At 40.4% G+C, this 19,318-nt stretch overlaps 1 protein-coding gene across 2 annotated transcripts in view; it reads right to left on the bottom strand.

Annotated features, from left to right (window-relative positions):
- Window positions 1–19,318, bottom strand: part of KCP (kielin cysteine rich BMP regulator) — an 82,285-nt gene that overhangs the window by 28,528 nt on the left and 34,439 nt on the right. For both annotated transcript variants that reach the window (XM_075273882.1, XM_075273883.1), the window contains 17 exons: window positions 18,132–18,211; window positions 16,463–16,636; window positions 16,212–16,305; window positions 14,866–14,948; window positions 14,573–14,666; window positions 12,517–12,596; window positions 12,294–12,379; window positions 9,918–10,008; window positions 9,720–9,819; window positions 9,421–9,506; window positions 5,918–6,011; window positions 5,658–5,810; window positions 3,778–3,884; window positions 3,562–3,655; window positions 3,269–3,442; window positions 2,865–2,947; window positions 1,195–1,288 (listed from right to left, as the gene is read on the bottom strand). In XM_075273882.1, coding sequence (XP_075129983.1) covers window positions 1,195–1,288; window positions 2,865–2,947; window positions 3,269–3,442; window positions 3,562–3,655; window positions 3,778–3,884; window positions 5,658–5,810; window positions 5,918–6,011; window positions 9,421–9,506; window positions 9,720–9,819; window positions 9,918–10,008; window positions 12,294–12,379; window positions 12,517–12,596; window positions 14,573–14,666; window positions 14,866–14,948; window positions 16,212–16,305; window positions 16,463–16,636; window positions 18,132–18,211 — 1,767 coding nt within the window. The remainder of the gene's footprint in view (window positions 1–1,194; window positions 1,289–2,864; window positions 2,948–3,268; window positions 3,443–3,561; window positions 3,656–3,777; window positions 3,885–5,657; window positions 5,811–5,917; window positions 6,012–9,420; window positions 9,507–9,719; window positions 9,820–9,917; window positions 10,009–12,293; window positions 12,380–12,516; window positions 12,597–14,572; window positions 14,667–14,865; window positions 14,949–16,211; window positions 16,306–16,462; window positions 16,637–18,131; window positions 18,212–19,318) is intronic.

The raw sequence follows: 19,318 nt of genomic DNA, 5'->3' as shown, positions 1-19,318 counted from the left end.
TGAAAACAAAGGAATATTATCAGTTACATTGAAGAAAGCAAAAATAATGCAATAATTAGCAAAATACTGCAACATCTTATTCTAATTTTAAAAGCAACACAAACCTCTCAGCACAAAACTAAGCGCAGGCTTCCACTGGACATCACTTTTCCTACAGGCATAGATTATAAAGCTGCAAGTCCCTATTATTATGCTATTTATATGATCTAGTATAGTAGTAAGAATTATGGTTTATTTTAATATTATTCTCAAACATAAAAATTAGTATTCGTACATATTATTCAAAATTCATAAAGCAACAACATATTCCACTGTACAGAGAATGCACTTGATAAGGTCAAAGCCGTGTTTGACCAATAATCCTCGGTAACTGTCGTCGTCCTAATTAATTAGGCTGAGTGCCAGGCAGTGAAGAAGTCACACCACTCTATATGTTGGTATTAGTTCCTCTCTCAGCTGAGGATTGTGTGCTGACACACTTTTATTTAAGACCACGGGGGTTAAATAGTATCAGAGAAAGGAAGAGAGATAACAACAACGTAAGTTTTCATATTCATTCCTGATTGGTATGATACAACGCAATCAAACAGAAAAGTTTAAGCAGTTCCATATATAGCCAGCTCCCGGTCCTGCCTGGTAACCTTGGGGAGATGTTTTCTGGCAGCAAGCCAAGCATTTCTTTTTCTTACACCCATCCTGGATGCAGGCGCCATCTTATCATATAGAATTATACCAGTTTCAAGCTTAAGCAACTATATCTAGCATTCAGCTTTTAAGGATAACAATGTTTTTCATACATTACATGATTATAAACTTCACACACTTACATCTGTCTTGTAAATGTAACCTGTTCTGTTCTGCATTCACACACAGATATACATACTATACACACTATTACCAATTTCATGGGATATGCCAATGGCACATCTTAAACCAAACTGTGTCCAGGTAAGCCGTGCCCCTTAGATTTTGCTATTGAAAATAAATTTAGGCAAAATACTCTTTTATAGCAAGTGATTTTGTTGCTGTGCATTATGTATAGAAATAACAAGGGAGCAGCTCTATTGCATGTGTGGTCATTTCTTTATGGAAATCTAGATATTTTTAGATTTACTCATTGCATATCCATTTACTTGCTTATTTATGTTACTTGCTCATTTACAGCTATTGACTTAGTTCCATATTGTGTCTTACCTGGACACTGCGGACAGCACTCCCCCGCGACTGGGAATGGCTCAGCACAGAGAACAGGTGGGCAACGCTTAGTAAGGCACTGAACATTACCGTTCTGCAGAAAGACACACAAACAAGACAGGATGTACAAGTGAATCAGTAGAAGATGTGTCCATGTGTACTAGTGGCTAGGTTAGTTATTTGTTGTGACTAGATATATCATTGGACAACTATGCGTTGTTATGGAATAAAGGTTTATTTAGTTTTTTTTCATTAGGTTTATATGGATTCTGATGTGAAAATATATGAGTTATAGATTAACATAACTTGGTCTGTTTGTTCGCTGGAGTCAACAGCCTGTATAGTACACTTGGAGCGGGACTCCTAGCAGTATAGTTATCTATGATGATAGAAGTCATTGCCTCCCAGCGAAATAATGTCCCATACTATTATTGAGAAAAACCTCTTCTTTCAATCGATATTTTGCTGATTTTTGTCTAAGATGGGAATACCTCCTTAAGGGTAAGTTCACACGGATAGCTGCGACTGGATGCCGGTGTAGTGCACCAGTATCCAGTCACGCAATCTGCTCTGGACTAGGCCCAAATAAATGGGCCTAGTCGGGAGGGAGTGTCTTCAGGCGGATGTCGCGAGGCGAATCAGCCTGAAAGAATGAGCATCTCGCTTCTTTTTACGGGAGCTGGAACAAACCAGCTCCCAGAAAAAAGAACTGACCGGCTCCCATTGATTTCAGTGGGAGCTGTCTTTTTGGTCAGGATTTTGAGGCGGATACGGCCTGAAAATCCTGACCAAAAAGCTCTGTGTGAACTTACCCTAAGGCTAAGGCTCCACGGGCCGGAAACGCAGCGCTTTGAACAGAAAGATCACTGAGTTTTCCTCCGCGTACTTTCTGTTACAATTATATCTACAGGAAAGCCGCCGGCGTTTCTGTAGATATAATCGACATGCTGCGATTTTCAAAACCCCAGCCTTATGCTTTGTTATGGTTATACCAAGGTAACGCACATGTATGCACTAGTGACTTTTTATTTTTACTCATAACTTTTCATCCAAAAGTAAGCAAAATTATATTGCTCAAGTGCAACTCAGATGAAAAAAGGAAGTGACTTTGTAAATAATCTTAATTAAAAAATTAAAAACACTTTTTACTGATTTGCAAATACAAATGTCAGAGATTACCATCATTACCCTATCAGGATATTAACTCTGATTAAAAAAATATTTAATAGCTGTAAGTTGATATATTATTCTAACAATTACAATGTAAGTAAATGGTAATTCAGTGATGGCACAATAGTCTATTTTCTAGAGATGTTCAATACAATCTATGGGAGAGTTTTCTATGCATGCTCTGAGACGTGCATTTAAAGGGGTAGATAGACTGTGTCCACACCTACTGAAAATGGTGTCCCTATATTATACACACACATATATATGACATCATCATTGTAATCCTGCATTTGCTGCTAATGAGATGACTGCTATAAAGAAATATCCTTCAGAACAGGGACAGACTGTTATTAGGCTTAGTGGTCAGAAAGAAGGCTACAGAATATTTGATTTTTTTTTTGTTACCATTGGTATTAGTATATAAATTAACTATGTTACACAACACTACTGGCAGTGATCAAACTCTGACTCTAATGTTTTTTTCTATTGTAAATACTTACAATACAGTGACACTGTCTACACTTGTCTGTAGGGTGGGGAAAATCTGCACCATTAGGATATTCTTTTCCTGCATAGTTGCAACCTGTGAAAAATTGAGACAATGTCAGTGCATTAAAACAAAAATATAATAGAATAAACTGAATGCTACAATAACCTGCTTGTTATGGACTGCATTGTACTATCATCCATCTCGATTACGATTGTTTGTCTCAAGTTTTTTCCATTTAGTCAGACTTCTATATTCCTATTCTGGGGAAGTGTTTTCAATGTGTTATAACCAGTACCTTATCATTCCTCACATTCCTCTGTCTCTCATACCTAACACCATGTACATATAAGCAGACAAGCCTTTCATAGTAACTGTACTATTGATAACCCACATCTGCAAAGTAACCAAACCTACCATTGCAGTTATTGTTACAGCAGGTTCCTGGCAGTGGGTATGAACACATAGGTCCTGGACATCCTCTGTCCGCACATGTCACATGTCCATTATGGCATCCACATTCCTGACACTGATTGTCTGGGTTGGAAAACTGTTCTCCATCCAGGAAAATATTATCTTGATATCTACAATCTGAGTATGGCCAGACATCATACAAAAATGATCATTAGGAATTATATGGATCCAAATACACAGTATCATGCTTACTCATGTGTGCATACATCTGGCTCTCAGGTGAAATAGACTCATACCTGGACATTTGGCACAGCAGTGACCAGGCTTCTTCTCAGGCCTGGAACATAACACAGGAGGGCAAACAACAGGGGTACACTGGACAGTCCCATCCTGAGCACAAGTCAATATATTAGTAATTGATCTGTAAAGGTAATTCGCTATCTCTCAGAAGTATTTTCCTTATCCACAGAGACATACATGTCATGTCAAAGAGAAAACATCTATTCTCTCACCTGACAGTGGCAATTCTGGCATGGGTTGTCTGGGTCTGTGAAGTCTTGTCCATTACTGTACACTCTCTGGTTGTAAGTGCATGTATCACACACCGGACAGCACTCGCCTAGCATTCAAGACATATGTTAACTACAAAAGCCATGAAAGGGTCATGACTCATGGCAAACAGTTTGCAGCGATCAAACCAAATGTACACTCACCGGCCACTTTATTAGGTACACCATGCTAGTAACGGGTTGGACCCCCTTTTGCCTTCAGAACTGCCTCAATTCTTTGTGGCATAGATTCAACAAGGTGCTGGAAGCATTCCTCAGAGATTTTGGTCCATATTGACATGATGGCATCACACAGTTGCCGCAGATTTGTCGGCTGCACATCCATGATGCGAATCTCCCGTTCCACCACATCCCAAAGATGCTCTATTGGATTGAGATCTGGTGACTGTGGAGGCCATTGGAGTACAGTGAACTCATTGTCATGTTCAAGAAACCAGTCTGAGATGATTCCAGCTTTATGACATGGCGCATTATCCTGCTGAAAGTAGCCATCAGATGTTGGGTACATTGTGGTCATAAAGGGATGGACATGGTCAGCAACAATACTCAGCTAGGCTTTGGCGTTGCAATGATGCTCAATTGGTACCAAGGGGCCCAAAGAGTGCCAAGAAAATATTCCCCACACCATGACACCACCACCACCAGCCTGAACCGTTGATACAAGGCAGGATGGATCCATGCTTTCATGTTGTTGACGCCAAATTCTGACCCTACCATCCGAATGTCGCAGCAGAAATCGAGACTCATCAGACCAGGCAACGTTTTTCCAATCTTCAATTGTCCAATTTCGATGAGCTTGTGCAAATTGTAGCCTCAGTTTCCTGTTCTTAGCTGAAAGGAGTGGCACCCGGTGTGGTCTTCTGCTGCTGTAGCCCATCTGCCTCAAAGTTCGAGGTACTGTGCATTCAGAGATGCTCTTCTGGCTACCTTGGTTGTAACGGGTGGCTATTTGAGTCACTGTTGCCTTTCTATCAGCTCGAACCAGTCTGGCCATTCTCCTCTGACCTCTGGCATCAACAACGCATTTCCGCCCACAGAACTGCCGCTCACTGGATGTTTTTTCTTTTTCGGACCATTCTCTGTAAACCCTAGAGATGGTTGTGCGTGAAAATCCCAGTAGATCAGCAGTTTCTGAAATACTCAGACCAGCCCTTCTGGCACCAACAACCATGCCACGTTCAAAGGCACTCAAATCACCTTTCTTCCCCATACTGATGCTCGGTTTGAACTGCAGGAGATTGTCTTGACCATGTCTACATGCCTAAATGCACTGAGTTGCCGCCATGTGATTGGCTGATTAGAAATTAAGTGTTAACGAGCAGTTGGACAGGTGTACCTAATAAAGTGGCCGGTGAGTGTATAACAATGAGAAACTATTGGGGTGCTTGCATTACAGCCATGACTTGGTATGATGACGTATCTATCCGGGTAAGATGTACCAAATGTATTATCTCTTGTGTACGGTCTTGATAAATTTGGATACAACAATATAACGCCACTGATAAACATGTCCGAATCTCCATCAATATGCTTGCACATTTGTTCTATGTAATCCAGAGGTATCATGGACCTCATGTAGCATCCATCAACATTGGTGAACATTTATGGTATCTATCAAATGTGTTACATATATACAGCCAAAGGCATAAGTTGAACCTCTGAGACAAAAATATCTGACATGAACCTCCACCTGCCATGTACAATGGTGTAGAATTGAGCCTTCTTATGTGGCGGATAGGCGTTAAGCCTACCTCTGCGCCCCCCATTCCACTAAAAATGTATCTATGTACGGAATAAATTAGTATACTGTAATGAGACATTACCGTCATTGTGGGTTGGGTGATGACAGGAAAGTGGGGGGCACTGACTGACCCCACACACAGTGTCGCCATTCAAACATGCACAAGTGCTACATGGGTCACTTTCAGGTTCCCATTCTACACCCTCCAAGAACTCCACTCCATCCTGGACACAGACTACAAAAAAAACAGGGATACAGCAAATAAACAAAAGTCACATTATGCTAAGTGAATATCAAGAGATTGACATGAAGTACACAATTTATTTCCTCTGGAGCTCTTACCTTTGCAGATTGGACAACACTTATTGGGTTCTTTTACTGGATTTGCGCAGGAGATTGGTGGACAAGTCTCCTCTAGACAACGCACATTTCCTTTCTGTCATGAAAGATATGTCAGTCAGAAGACCTACTACAGTAGTTATCCTAGCTGAGTGTAAATAAGTTGTTTAAGGCTCCATGCACACAAGTGTGCCTTGTCATTGTGCTAACTGTGTTTCTAAAGGTTAGTACACTGACCTATTATTCTCTCATAAACTCAATACAGGTCCTATTCCTGTCCATTTTGCAGCCTGAGCTCATTAATGAAAGGACTAGGCCCGTGGAAGGCATGCTACACATACATCCATGTGCCATCTGTGTGATATTCCCATGGGCCCCGCACATGCACACATTCATGTGCATGCAGCCTTAGGCTGTATTCACACAGAGTAACGCCAGGCGTTTTTTGTGTGTTTTTTGCACATAGCGCCGTGTTTACGCCGCGTAGCGCCACGTTAACGCCGCGTATACGCCGCGTTAACGCCGGGCAACGCCACCGCTAAATAGCGCGGCGTTAACGCGGCGTATACGCGGCGTTAACGCGGCGCTACGCGGCGTAAACGCGGCGCTATGTGCAAAAAACACACAAAAAACGCCTGGCGTTACTCTGTGTGAATACAGCCTTACACTGAGGTCTGCTGTAATCTCCAATATTACCTGTACATAGACAGCAGATGGATGAGTGACTACCTACACTGTCTGCTTGAAAATAATATAGCCCCATCTCAACTCCTGTTTATGCTGTAGAGAGGGCTAAAGCATCTTTCTCTAGGCAGTGCAGACTTCAGCTGGAGGGTGTAGATTTAGGGGTGCAGAGATAGTAGTTGCTACCAGGCCCTGAACCCTGTGGGGGTCTATAGGGTCCATAATCTGGCGCCGCCCCCTTGAGTGGCTGGCTGCCTGCCTGATACACAGCTCCAAGCTGGGAGCAACCTTTTAACTTTCCTTTTCACTCTTTTTGTCTGTATCTTCAAGAATCCTGTAACTAAGTAAACTAGCACTATGAATTAGCAACTATAAATCGAATGGAAGACCCTGTGGAGTATTTTTATCCTCAAGATCTGATGTGCTGGATTTCCTGTGGGACATGTGCTGATTACCATCCCCCGCGAGCTAAGGACAACATGCTTACCATGTGGCAGACAAAGCTGCAGAGAAACCAGCTGTGGACTACTTCTTTCAAGGAGATGATTTTCGGCATCTATGGCTGATGTGTGAAGATGCTACAGCTGACTGGTATTTCTTTCCATTACTGTGGACATGTGGGACTCTGTTACAGCCTGGGAACCTACCATCACCCACCTACCCCCAGAAGTTATGGAAGCTTGGCAAGAAAGCAGCTCCCTGACTACCTGGATGGCTTCAGACCTCTCTGGGCAGTAGAACACAGTGGTAAGAAGAAAGGAAGAGGAGGGCTTGTGATGAAGGACATTTGGGGCATTTTTTGTGGTTAATGGACAATAGTGCTGATGCAAGATACCGAACTATCAGCTGTGAGCAGGAGATCTCACCACCTACCAAAGGAACTGCCACATGTTATCATGATAGCTGCATATTTCCCCCACCGCTGCAAAAAACGATTTTTGCCTGTTATATCTACATGCTGTGACCCCCCTCCTCATGTCCTCCAACCACGGTCGGGCTGTATTATTAACATCACTCCACACAGAGAACTAAATGATCCTGCAGTGTGTCTGTGTTTCTTTCTTTTTTTAGTTGCTCTGATTCCTAGGATTTCTCTATCTGCCATGAGCTTGTAGGTGTTTCTCTCTTGTTATATACTACTGTACCATCCATGAAACTGTATCACTGAAATTTCCCCATTGTGGGACTATTAAAGGATTATCTTATCTTATCTTATCTTATCTTATATCCCACATAAAATATACCGCTATTCTAAATGGCACAGGGTAGGTAGGGGCCCATTACAAAATTTTGGATTTGGGCCCAGGAGCTTCAAGTTATACCTGATTTGAGCATTGCTGCCATTTCTTGAAGGCTACAACAGTACTGGCATACACTTTAGACACAGCATTAGTAAAGTTCTCACTCTAGTCACTATATTTTATGGTGAGTGGTCCTAGGTTGCGAAACTTTAATACATTAACTCTTATTGTACAGCAAATATTGAGGAATGTTGATGGATGAGCAATTCATTCATGGACTAACCACTGATTGAACACACATTGCTATGGTATCTACATATCAAAAAAGGTATAATCTCTGGTTATTTTCATTCCGTCATATTTTTCAGTCATACTGAGAAGTTAAGCCAGGCCGATGACGGCGGGTGTTGTTTGATCTCTGTACCAGGAAGCAATAGCTTTTTAGAGCTTACATGCACATGTGACCAGCAAATTCCATAGCAATTTCAAAAACATATTTTTTATTAGTGTTCTGTACACTTTTACAACTATGACATAGCAAGCACAAAACCACTTAAAATACAGCTACTTGTGTTCAATTTCTACTGTATCAAGGCTAGGAAAGTATAAAAGAGTATAAAACTCTTCTAGAGATACATTTCTGCTACAGATGAACCAGGAATTAAAGGGAGTCTATATCAGCAGGAAAATTGTTATCAAACAGTACCTTCTAGGGTGGCTTCTACACTTTCCAAAGATGTCTTTCTTATTCTGCTTTGCAGCTCTACTTTCAACAAAATCAGGATTTTATTCCTATACAAATTAGCTGAAAAGCGACTTTATGGGCATTTCTTCTTCTGCTGAAACTTTGTTCTCTGCTATAGATAAATTGTGACAAAGTGGGAGATATCACTTAAGCATTTGGGGAGGTACTGTGCAGAGGTTAGGGGTGATTATTTACAGCAGAGAGTGAAGCCCTAGGAGGAGACGTAAAGTCCCTAAAGATCTTTTCAGCTAAACTGCATAAAAATAAAATCCTGATTTTCATGAAAATGGAAGAGCAATGCGAAGTAAGAAAGGCATCTTTGGAAAAGTGTAGACACAGTCCTACAAGAGATTAGTTTGATTCAGATTTCCCTGCTGACCAACTCAAACATAGTGATGTACATGTGCAGTATACAAGAGAAATCCAGGAAAACACTTAGTAGAATGTACTGTACGTAGCATTTGCTAAGAATCATTTTAACTACTGATACTTTCTTATAGAATTAGGTGTATGTGGGGGCCACACGGTGGCTCAGTGGCTAGCACTGCAGCCTTGAAGCGCTGGAGTCCTGGTGTTCAAATCCCGCCAAGGGCAAAAAAACCGCCAAAAACATCTGCAAGGAGTTTGTATGTTCTCCCCGTGTTTGCATGGATTTCCATCCCATATTTAAAAAAAGACATACTGATAGGGGAAAATGTACATTGTGAGCTCTATATGGGGCTCACAATCTACATTTAAAGTCATGCAACTTACCTCCTAGATTCCACAAACTAGCTGTATACAGTACAATATGTAGGAAGGAAAAGCATGACAGACTCAAATGTACTTATACTCACTGTACACGTGCATTTTAGACAGGGTCCTTGTCCTGGGGGTTGGAATGTCTGTCCATCAGAATATATTCTTCGCTCAAAGTCACACACTATGGAAAATAAACATTGTTATGCTGTATTTTACTATATTACATTCCCATACTAATTCTTACTACAACCATTTGATTCATCAGTAAATTTGTGCTCATGACCAGATAGATTAGATAGATAGATAGATAGATAGATAGATAGATAGATAGATAGATAGATAGATAGGATAGATTTTTTAACATTATTTATATATATTTTTATTTTATTTTTACCTTGACAACTTGGGCAACATTGTCCACTGACTTTACCAGGGTGACTACACTGTGCTGGAGGGCATTGTCTGTCTAGATGGTCACAGGACACCTCTCCAGCCTTAGTAAGACAAAGACAAGAATCAGAAATTGTTCTTGAGCACAATACTATTATAAATCTCAATCTAATACTAATGTTGAAAGACTATACCAACTCACAGAACAAGTGCAGCTGAGGCAGGGGTCATGGGAAGCTGTAAAAACGTCACCTTCTGCGTATGAGCGCGAATCAAACTCACACCCCTCACACCTAATACGAGAAGACAGCAATGGTCAGATTTAGAATAGGGAATATTCACATGTGGTAGATTTACTGCAAATATTTCTGGGGACAATAATGTGAACAGTGCTGGAGAAATCCATGCATACATGGCAGAGGCTGCCCCATTCAAATGATGCAATACACTTTTCAGTCTGTCTGCGCTAATTCTGCTAAGTGTGAATATACCTGAATGTAAACAGAAATGATGATCCATAACAACAATTTCTACTGAGAACATAGGTACGTGTATGTTTCTGCCTCAAATTCTAGTATCTATAACATGCATAGATGAAAAACACAGTGGGGAAGATTTACTCATGCTCCTTAATATTGTAGACTAGCAGTCTAAATATGCTACAAATGTATCACACTTTCTGCAAGAATTGTAGAACACAATAATGTTTCTTGAGCCATGTCTCATTTCCTCTAATACCCCTTTCATGTTAAGACAGGCTCTCTTGTCAGGAACAGCCTAGAAAGTGTCAAAAATGTGTAATATATATATATATATATATATATATATATATATATACAGTCCTATGAAAAAGTTTGGGCACCCCTATTAATCTTAATCATTTTTTGTTCTAAATATTTTGGTGCTTGCAACAGCCATTTCAGTTTGATATATCTAATAACTGATGGACACAGTAATATTTCAGGATTGAAATGAGGTTTATTGTACTAACAGAAAATGTGCAATATGCATTAAACCAAAATTTGACCAGTGCAAAAGTATGGGCACCCTTATCATTTTATTGATTTGAATTCCCCTAACTACTTTTTACTGACTTACTGAAGCACAAAATTGGTTTTGTAACCTCAGTGAGCTTTGAACTTCATAGCCAGATGTATCCAATCATAAGAAAAGGTATTTAAGGTGGCCAATTGCAAGTTGATCTCCTATTTGAATCTCCTCTGAAGAGTGGCATCATGGGCTACTCAAAACAACTCTCAAATGATCTGAAAACAAAGATTGTTCAACATAGTTGTTCAGGGGAAGGATACAAAAAGTTGTCTCAGAGATTTAACCTGTCAGTTTCCACTGTGAGGAACATAGTAAGGAAATGGAAGACCACAGGGACAGTTCTTGTTAAGCCCAGAAGTGGCAGGCCAAGAAAAATATCAGAAAGGCAGAGAAGAAGAATGGTGAGAACAGTCAAGGACAATCCACAGACCACCTCCAAAGAGCTGCAGCATCATCTTGCTGCAGATGGTGTCACTGTGCATCGGTCAACTATACAGCGCACTTTGCACAAATAGAAGCTGTATGGGAGAGTGATGAGAAAGAAGCCGTTTCTGCACGTACGCCACAAATAGAGTTGCCTGAGGTATGAAAAAGCACATTTGGACAAGGCAGCTTCATTTTGGAAACAAAAATTGAGTTGTTTGGTTATAAAAAAAGGCGTTATGCATGGCGTCCAAAAAGAAACAGCATTCCAAGAAAAACACATGCTACCCACTGTAAAATTTGGTGGAGGTTCCATCATGCTTTGGGGCTGTGTGGCCAATGCCGGCATCGGGAATCTTGTTAAAGTTGAGAGTCGCATGGATTCCACTCAGTATCAGCAGATTCTTGAGAATAATGTTCAAGAATCAGTGACGAAGTTGAAGTTACGCCGGGGATGGATATTTCAGCAAGACAATGATCCAAAACACCGCTCTAAATCCTCAGGCATTCATGCAGAGGAACAATTACAATGTTCTGGAATGGCCATCCCAGTCCCCAGACCGGAATATCATTGAACATCTGTGGGATGATTTGAAGCGGGCTGTCCATGCTCAGCGACCATCTAACTTAACTGAACTTGAATTGTTTGTCCAAAATACCTTTATCCAGGATCCAGGAACTGATTAAAAGCTACAGGAAGCGACTAGAGGCTGTTATCTTTGCAAAAGGAGGATCTACTAAATATTAATGTCACTTTTCTGTTGAGGTGCCCATACTTTTGCACCGGTCAAATTTTGGTTTAATGCATATTGCACATTTTCTGTTAGTACAATAAACCTCATTTCAATCCTGAAATATTACTGTGTCCATCAGTTATTAGATATATCAAACTGAAATGGCTGTTATAAACACCAAAATATTTAGAACTAAAAATGATTAAGATTAATAGGGGTGCCCAAACTTTTTCATAGGACTGTATATATTTATACACACACACATACGCCAATCAAACATCTACATGACAAAGTCAATACATCAACCAGCACATGTTCTTTAACTGAACATCAGAACCATTCCCCTATAAAGGTAATAATTTATAAGGTACCTTGAACAACATTCTCCTGGTTTTCGCACAGGGTTTCTACACAGTGTAGGGCTACATGGTATTGGACTGCACTGAACATTTCCATTCTGCAAAACCATAGGTGTAAGAAAACATAAGAAGTTGCTGTAGATAATATATATCTAAATGAGACACTAAAAGGAATATATGTAATAAATGAGTAAAAGATATTCTAAGCTGTGTGTAAATAAAGAGAAAACCCTACCTCACAGACACACCGTGTACAAGAGTCAGAGCTTCTCACTGTTTGCCCATTCTGATAGGTTCGCCCATTATATGAACAACCTGAGAAAAGAAAAGAAACTACTAACACAATGTCCACCATTGCTGAGTTTCCAGAACTCCCATAGTGGTAAAAGGCAGTTACAAAACTCCCAGTGTTATGGAAGTAGAATAGCTGGTTGTTCTATGCCACTTCTGTAATTACTATGTATCTTACTGGGAGTTGGGAAACAGTGTAGATCCACTGCATTTAGCTGTTTCTGTAACTCCTCTCCTGACCTGGTGGTAGGGAAAAGGAGCCACGTAGTGTACGTGTCAATGACAGAAGGGAGGAAGGGATAGTCAGAGGAACTGGGTGCTGGAAAAATACCTCTTTGGTGTAAAGACGGCAATTGCACCAAACAGCTCATTAACATAATAGCTAATAACTCGACAACAGAGGTAATGATCAGTAGGCAGAAAAAAGTATTTTATATCGGTGAACCTTAGTTATCTGACTGTTACCAGAACATTCCTTATTGAACTATATGCACAAACTCCCTTTAAGCTAATGCACCAAGTTGCAGAAAAGCTGCTTTTTTGTTTCAGATTTTGCAGCATTTGTTTTAGCTAAATCCAAGCGTGGCTTGAACATAATTGGAACATATATAGAAAGAACTTATACTTCTTCCTTCTACTAAATTCAGAACTCCTGGCTTTGGTTCAAAAAACCACTGCAAAATCTGCAACAATAAAAGCAGATTTTCCGCAATGTGGGGCCTTAGGCTGAGGCCCCATGTTACAGAAACGTAGCTTTCCTGTTGCAGATTTTGCAGTGGTTTTTTGAGCCAATTCCAGGAGTGGGTTGAGAAGAAGGTAGAAGTAGAAGTACTTGCCATATATTTCCCATTCCTATTATAGCCATTCTTGGCTTTCTGCAACAAAAAAAGCAGTATTTCCGCAATGTGAGGCTTCAACCTTAGGCTAAGGCCCCACATGGCAGCAGCAGCAAAACAGCACCATAGGAAGAACCATGGCTGAAGCGTATCATGGTTTTTACCGCAGTACTTTTTACAGAAAGTCTGCAAAGTACTTTCTGCTTCAATTATACTATAGAGAAACTGCCGGTGTTTCCGTAAGTATAATTGATATACTGCAATTTCCAAAACCACATCAGTTTTAAAACTAGCAGCATTTCCGCTGTGCATATTTTTCTACAATGTGTAGATGGATTTCGCTAGAATGCCACAGTTTTTCTGCCACGTTGGGCTCCAGCCTCAAAGAGTTTTTCTGTGCTCTAACAGTGATGACTGTTCCACAGGATACGCCTTAAGTATTTGATCGGTGGGTCCCAATGTACAGATCCCGCACTGATAAGCTGATATGGCTGCTGGAAAATACTGTTGTGGGCAGGGCTGGAAGTAGCTCTGCTTCTATTTAAAGGGGGTGTCCAGGATGAATTGTTTTTGGCAATAAGGCCAGAGAAGTTGAAAAAAGCAAAAAAAAAAAAATATAAAAAATTAACTGTCCCCAGTTCTCTGGTGTTTCTCACCACGGTTTGGTCAGTAGTGCACAGTGTAGTATGTCACTGGCATACGTCACCTGTCATGTCCCATGTCCTTTCCTTAGGAAGCTAATTGGCTTCAACGGTTACATGTGGTGACGACTTCTGTGGGAACAAGACCCCTCGAGCAGCTGTACCTGGACAACCCCTTTAAGTAATAGACTCAGAACTGTGGTACCCCAGAAAAAAACACTATCCAGTAAACAGGGCTTCAACTTACACCTATTACATGAATAGGAGCAGCTACTTCTGCCTGCTTCTGACCCCACCCACAACACCAGAGGTCTTGGTATCGGACCCCCACCAATCATACATTAATGGCCTATACTGTGGAAACATCATCAGTATAAAAAATTCTGGGGAGGTCTGAAAAACCCTTTACATTTTTGCTACAGTTTGAGGAAATCCAGAGGACATTTTTATGATCCCATTGTATTACACAAAAAAAAATCCGTAACCCATAAAGTCACAGGGATCTATCTGACCAGTGACATACCATCACAGACAGGACAGCAGGTTCCTGGCTTTGCTGGAGCAGGATTTCTACACAGAGAGGCACAATGACGTTTTCTACATTGAACTTTGCCCTCCTACATTGAGAGAATAGAAAGCGTCAGTGGGTCATAAATTAGCACTGCTTTTTAGAAATTAATGTTATGGTTATGGTTAATATGCCATGAAATGAATAAATCAAGAAGCAAAACAATGGGCAGGCAGAAGAAATGTATGTGTGAAAAGGAATAAGTAGGAGCAGATTTCACAGCTGTCTGAAGTATTTATGTGTTGTACCACACAACGGCAACTATGACACGGCTCTCCATGTGGTCTCCATTCCTCTTCATGTCGGCGTATTATTGTTCCATCAATGCAGCCTACAGATAGAAGGGGTGGATGAGATTCAGAGTTCAGTTAACACGAGATTTAAGAAAAGGTTCAAATTAGGAGAGATATCTAGAAGTTACCATTGCAGTGATGATATCTGTTTTATTATTAACTCTTTGACTGCCTATTTTTACTTTAGGTTAAGGTCCCACACAGCAAATCGCTGCCAAAATACGCTGCAGAAAAGACCACAGCAGAAACGCATCACATTTTTTTCAGCAGTATTTTTCACAGAAAGTCTGCAGAGTTTTCCTCTGTCTCTCCCTACTTGCCAGCTCTCTTGACTTGTATGTTTTACTAAATACTCTCCCTGACTTAGCAATTCAGAGGCATAGATTCACATAACTCTCAGATGTGCCATTTATCTTTAATTCCTAGAAATGATTTGTCTCCTGGGAGTTACCATACCCCAGCCCAAAAGATTGCATAGTATCAGAAAGTGTAAGGACATAACACCAAATGGTTCCACCCAGTTGTCAATTTATTTGTGAATTTGCGCCACATTATTACACATTACATTATTGGAAATCCAAGTATGTACTAAAAAAGACATGCCATGAGAGCTGAACAATCCTGTTTTATTAGTTTAAAAGTTTTGCTTTGGTTTAACTAACCTCACCTCTTATCTATTGTGAGAAGAAGACAGGCAGGGTGCTGAGTCCCAGTATATCTCCTCCAGGTTTCTGACATATGTGTGATTTAGTACAAGTCTTGGATAGGCCTCGTTACTGGACCATAAAAGGCTGCAGAGTCTGCACTTCAGGGCAGATCCTGGGAGTGAGAGGAGGTGCCTGGGTCTGTCCTGAAACACTGAGAGTCTGGTGAGGCCGTACTGTGCTATTTTGTTTGTTAGTGTGGTTGGTAGGAAGCCACATGTACAGTTAGTTTTTAATGTTTGTTTAGTGCTCGGATGAGCAGGGTTTTGTTTGACATTTTTGCCTGAAGTTAAGGCTATATTTTATTTTGCTTATTCTGCACCTCAAATGAAGATGTATTTATTTAGCGTTTTTTCCAAATAAACCTGTTTGCACCAGACATTATGTCCCTGTCTTTGACTGGTTGGGTCCACACCGTTGCTGCTACCAAGCTACCTTCCCCAAACTATCCACCCACCAACAACATGAGTGTTCTGATAAGCAACACTGTCTCCATTGTCTACAGCTATTCAGTGTCCTTTCGCTAATAACATGAAAGCATAGTAAAAGAAAAGTTACTTTTGTTCCCAAAATACATGGCAATGCAGCACTAGTTACCTTGACACCTCTTGCAACATTCACCAGGGACCTCTTCTTGTAGGGTACAAGTCAACTTGGGACAAGATACTCGTATACAATTAACATTACCATTCTGTAGAAGAAAGTCAATATTGTACAGAGTAAAAATATACACAGTGAAAAGAAGACAGTGTTTTGTGTGTTACAATAAAATGAGCATAAAACCGTGGGTGAATATAAACTGGACATCACAGAATTGTAATACATGTAGACATAGAGGTGAAAACTACCTTGCACACACAGCTTTCACATGGATCACCATTGCCTTTAAAAGTGACTCCACTTGGTATAATATCACCTTGAAGATCACATGCTGAGCAATCTGGACAGCATGAACCTCTTTTCACTCCATGAGTACAGGTTTGTGTACACCGTACAGCATCAGTGCACTTCACTTCGCCATCCTGAAGAGGAAGGGCACAAATAACCATTACAGTTCTTTGTATCATGTAACAGCTGGAATTTTTTTCTCTTCCACACCTTTCTCAAGAAATCGCTGCAGTTAATTTTGGTGCCTGATAATCATAATTAGACTCTGTACTGTCAAGTGGGTGGTCTCAGGGAGTAGCAGGCAAGGGTACGACCTACAAATACCTTGACCACTATATAACAATACCCTCCATACAGAAAGCTATACACTGACAAAAAAAAAAAAGGATTGCACACCATAATAAAAATATATAAAAATTAATAAAATCAGACTATAATGAAAAATAACACAACATAAACAAGCACAAAACAAAACATATAGAGGAGGAGTATAAAATATAATCCACTTTGTCTACTAGATAAACATGACAGGGGAGACCACAACTAATCTGGACCAATACAAATAAAAGAAATAGAGATGTGAGGTAGTGATGCAAGAATCCTTTCAGGAAGGCTCTGGCGCAAACCCCTTTAAATTTATGTTACCCAAATGTCCCTTTGTATTAAAAGGCAGATACATATATTTTTTTTAATAAGTAAATCTAGATATTTATTAGCAGTAAATGACGTGTTTCGGGGTAGGCAGACCCCTTTCTCAAATAGATAAAGCGATACACAATACAAATATTGATACACACACATATTTAAAAGCAAAATGGTCCAATAAAACACTTAATGTGAACGCCCTCTTCTTGGATTTATATACCAAGGGGGTGTAAGATGGAACCTGGAATCATTATTTACATTCCCCTCAAAGAAACAGGTATTACATGCACAAGAGAGACATAAAAGGAATGAAGAGTGAAACTTTACCGAAATTACTCTCATAATGGAGTGTGCGGGTGTAATACGCTTGATTAGTGCTTACAATGAATGGGCAGTAGGAGCAGGTGAGTGTGTACTGGGACTGCTCTAGGTAACAGAGATTTAAAGGAGCTTGCGCGAGAGCAGGGGTAGAGAACCTTCAGCTCCCCAGCTGCTGTGAAACTACAACTCCCAACATGCTCCAATCACTTCCATGGGAATTCCAAGAACAGCAGAGCAAGTATGCATACTGGGAGTTGTAGTTTTGGAACAGCTGGAGAGCCGAAGGTTCCCTACCCCTGCGCTAGAGCTTTCCTGGAAGGATTTTTCCATTACTGCATCTATTTCCACACCATCTTGTGTAAAGGGCATCACACCTAGTAGAACCAAGCAAGGCAGCATTCTCATGGACATGGGAATCTAAATGAATTATTTCGCTGATTTTATCTTACAATAGGTGAGTACCCATACACAAGGATCTTATGGGTCACTGATAGCATTTACAAGTATTATAAATATTATACAAATATTTTATATTATAATTAATGATCAAAATAGATAAGACTGAGTATTAAAGTGATGGAATAAATGCATAATCTTCATACAAATGCATGTTAGGCCTATGCCAAAACTGAACTGTGTGAGCTAAGGACTCTGAATACTGACCTGACACACGCAGTGTTGGCAACCATCAGTGGTGGTAATATTCTGGCCAGGCAACAAGGGATTCCCATGAAAGTCACACACTAGGAGGAATAAAGGGAACAACATGTTGGTGATGTCACTGCCGTCTTGAGGAAAGTCTTCATGGGCCATAGACCTCTTCGGTGTTTGTTACTGTGTCAACCTGCGGTGAGAGGGACAGACACTATGGTCTATTGATCCCTTCTTTTTATCTAATATATGGGTGGTCACATATAGCCACTTCAGCTGCTGGCAATCTATTTCTAGAATAAAGCCATGAATGTTACAATGAAATACCATTAGAACCTTTAAAGGGATTCTATCATTAGACTCCCTTTTTCTACAAATATCACGTCAGAATAGCCTTTAGAAAGGTTATTCTTCTCCTACCTTTGCTATTCTGAGAAATTCCGTATTTCTTCCTTATGTAAATGAGTCTTCGAACAGAACAGGGGACGCTCCCTGTGCTTTCTGAAGACTCTCCAGCAACACCTCTGTCTTGTTCCACTGCCAAGTCGTCACACGAGTCAACAGCCCACAGAGCCAACTATGCATGTTCCTTCAACCGTTTTCCTGTGGCCGAACAGATGCTCATGTAAGAAGCTACAGGAAAATGGCCAAATGGATATGCGCAGTCACCTCTGCCAGGTGATGACGAGTGTGATGACGTGGCGGCAAAACAAGCCAGAAGAGATGCACATCTTTACAACTTGAAGAAACAAATTCCTCTTTCCCAACTGCCAGAACAGTAGAAACCTCCAACAAATGACCTTAGTTTGGAAATTACTAATTTGGACCCCAACATTACAGTGAATACACCGCTAATGAGTCTCTTCTGACTCTGAAGGTCAGCCCAGGGGCACCCGCCTTCCTCTCAGGGTCAGTAAACCCCTTCCTCTCTCTAGTGCTAGACCAGATGTCATGAAACAGTAGCATTTCCCCATTGACCCCCCTCCTACTTGGTATACATACAAACATAAACAAAACATTCACTAAACGTGTGTGTGTGTATGTGTATACAATATATATATATATATATATATATATATATATATATATATATATATATATATATATATAGTGATTATACATAGCTTATTTCATCACAGGTATTCTTGGCGGTGTCTACCTTCAGACCAATACTGAGAGATAAATGTTTGTATAATAAA

Source organism: Leptodactylus fuscus, chromosome 5 (genome assembly GCF_031893055.1).
Source record: "Leptodactylus fuscus isolate aLepFus1 chromosome 5, aLepFus1.hap2, whole genome shotgun sequence".
Lineage (NCBI taxonomy): Eukaryota > Metazoa > Chordata > Amphibia > Anura > Leptodactylidae > Leptodactylus > Leptodactylus fuscus.
Note: the sequence above shows the minus strand (reverse complement) of the source record. Positions and strands in the feature narration are given on the sequence as shown.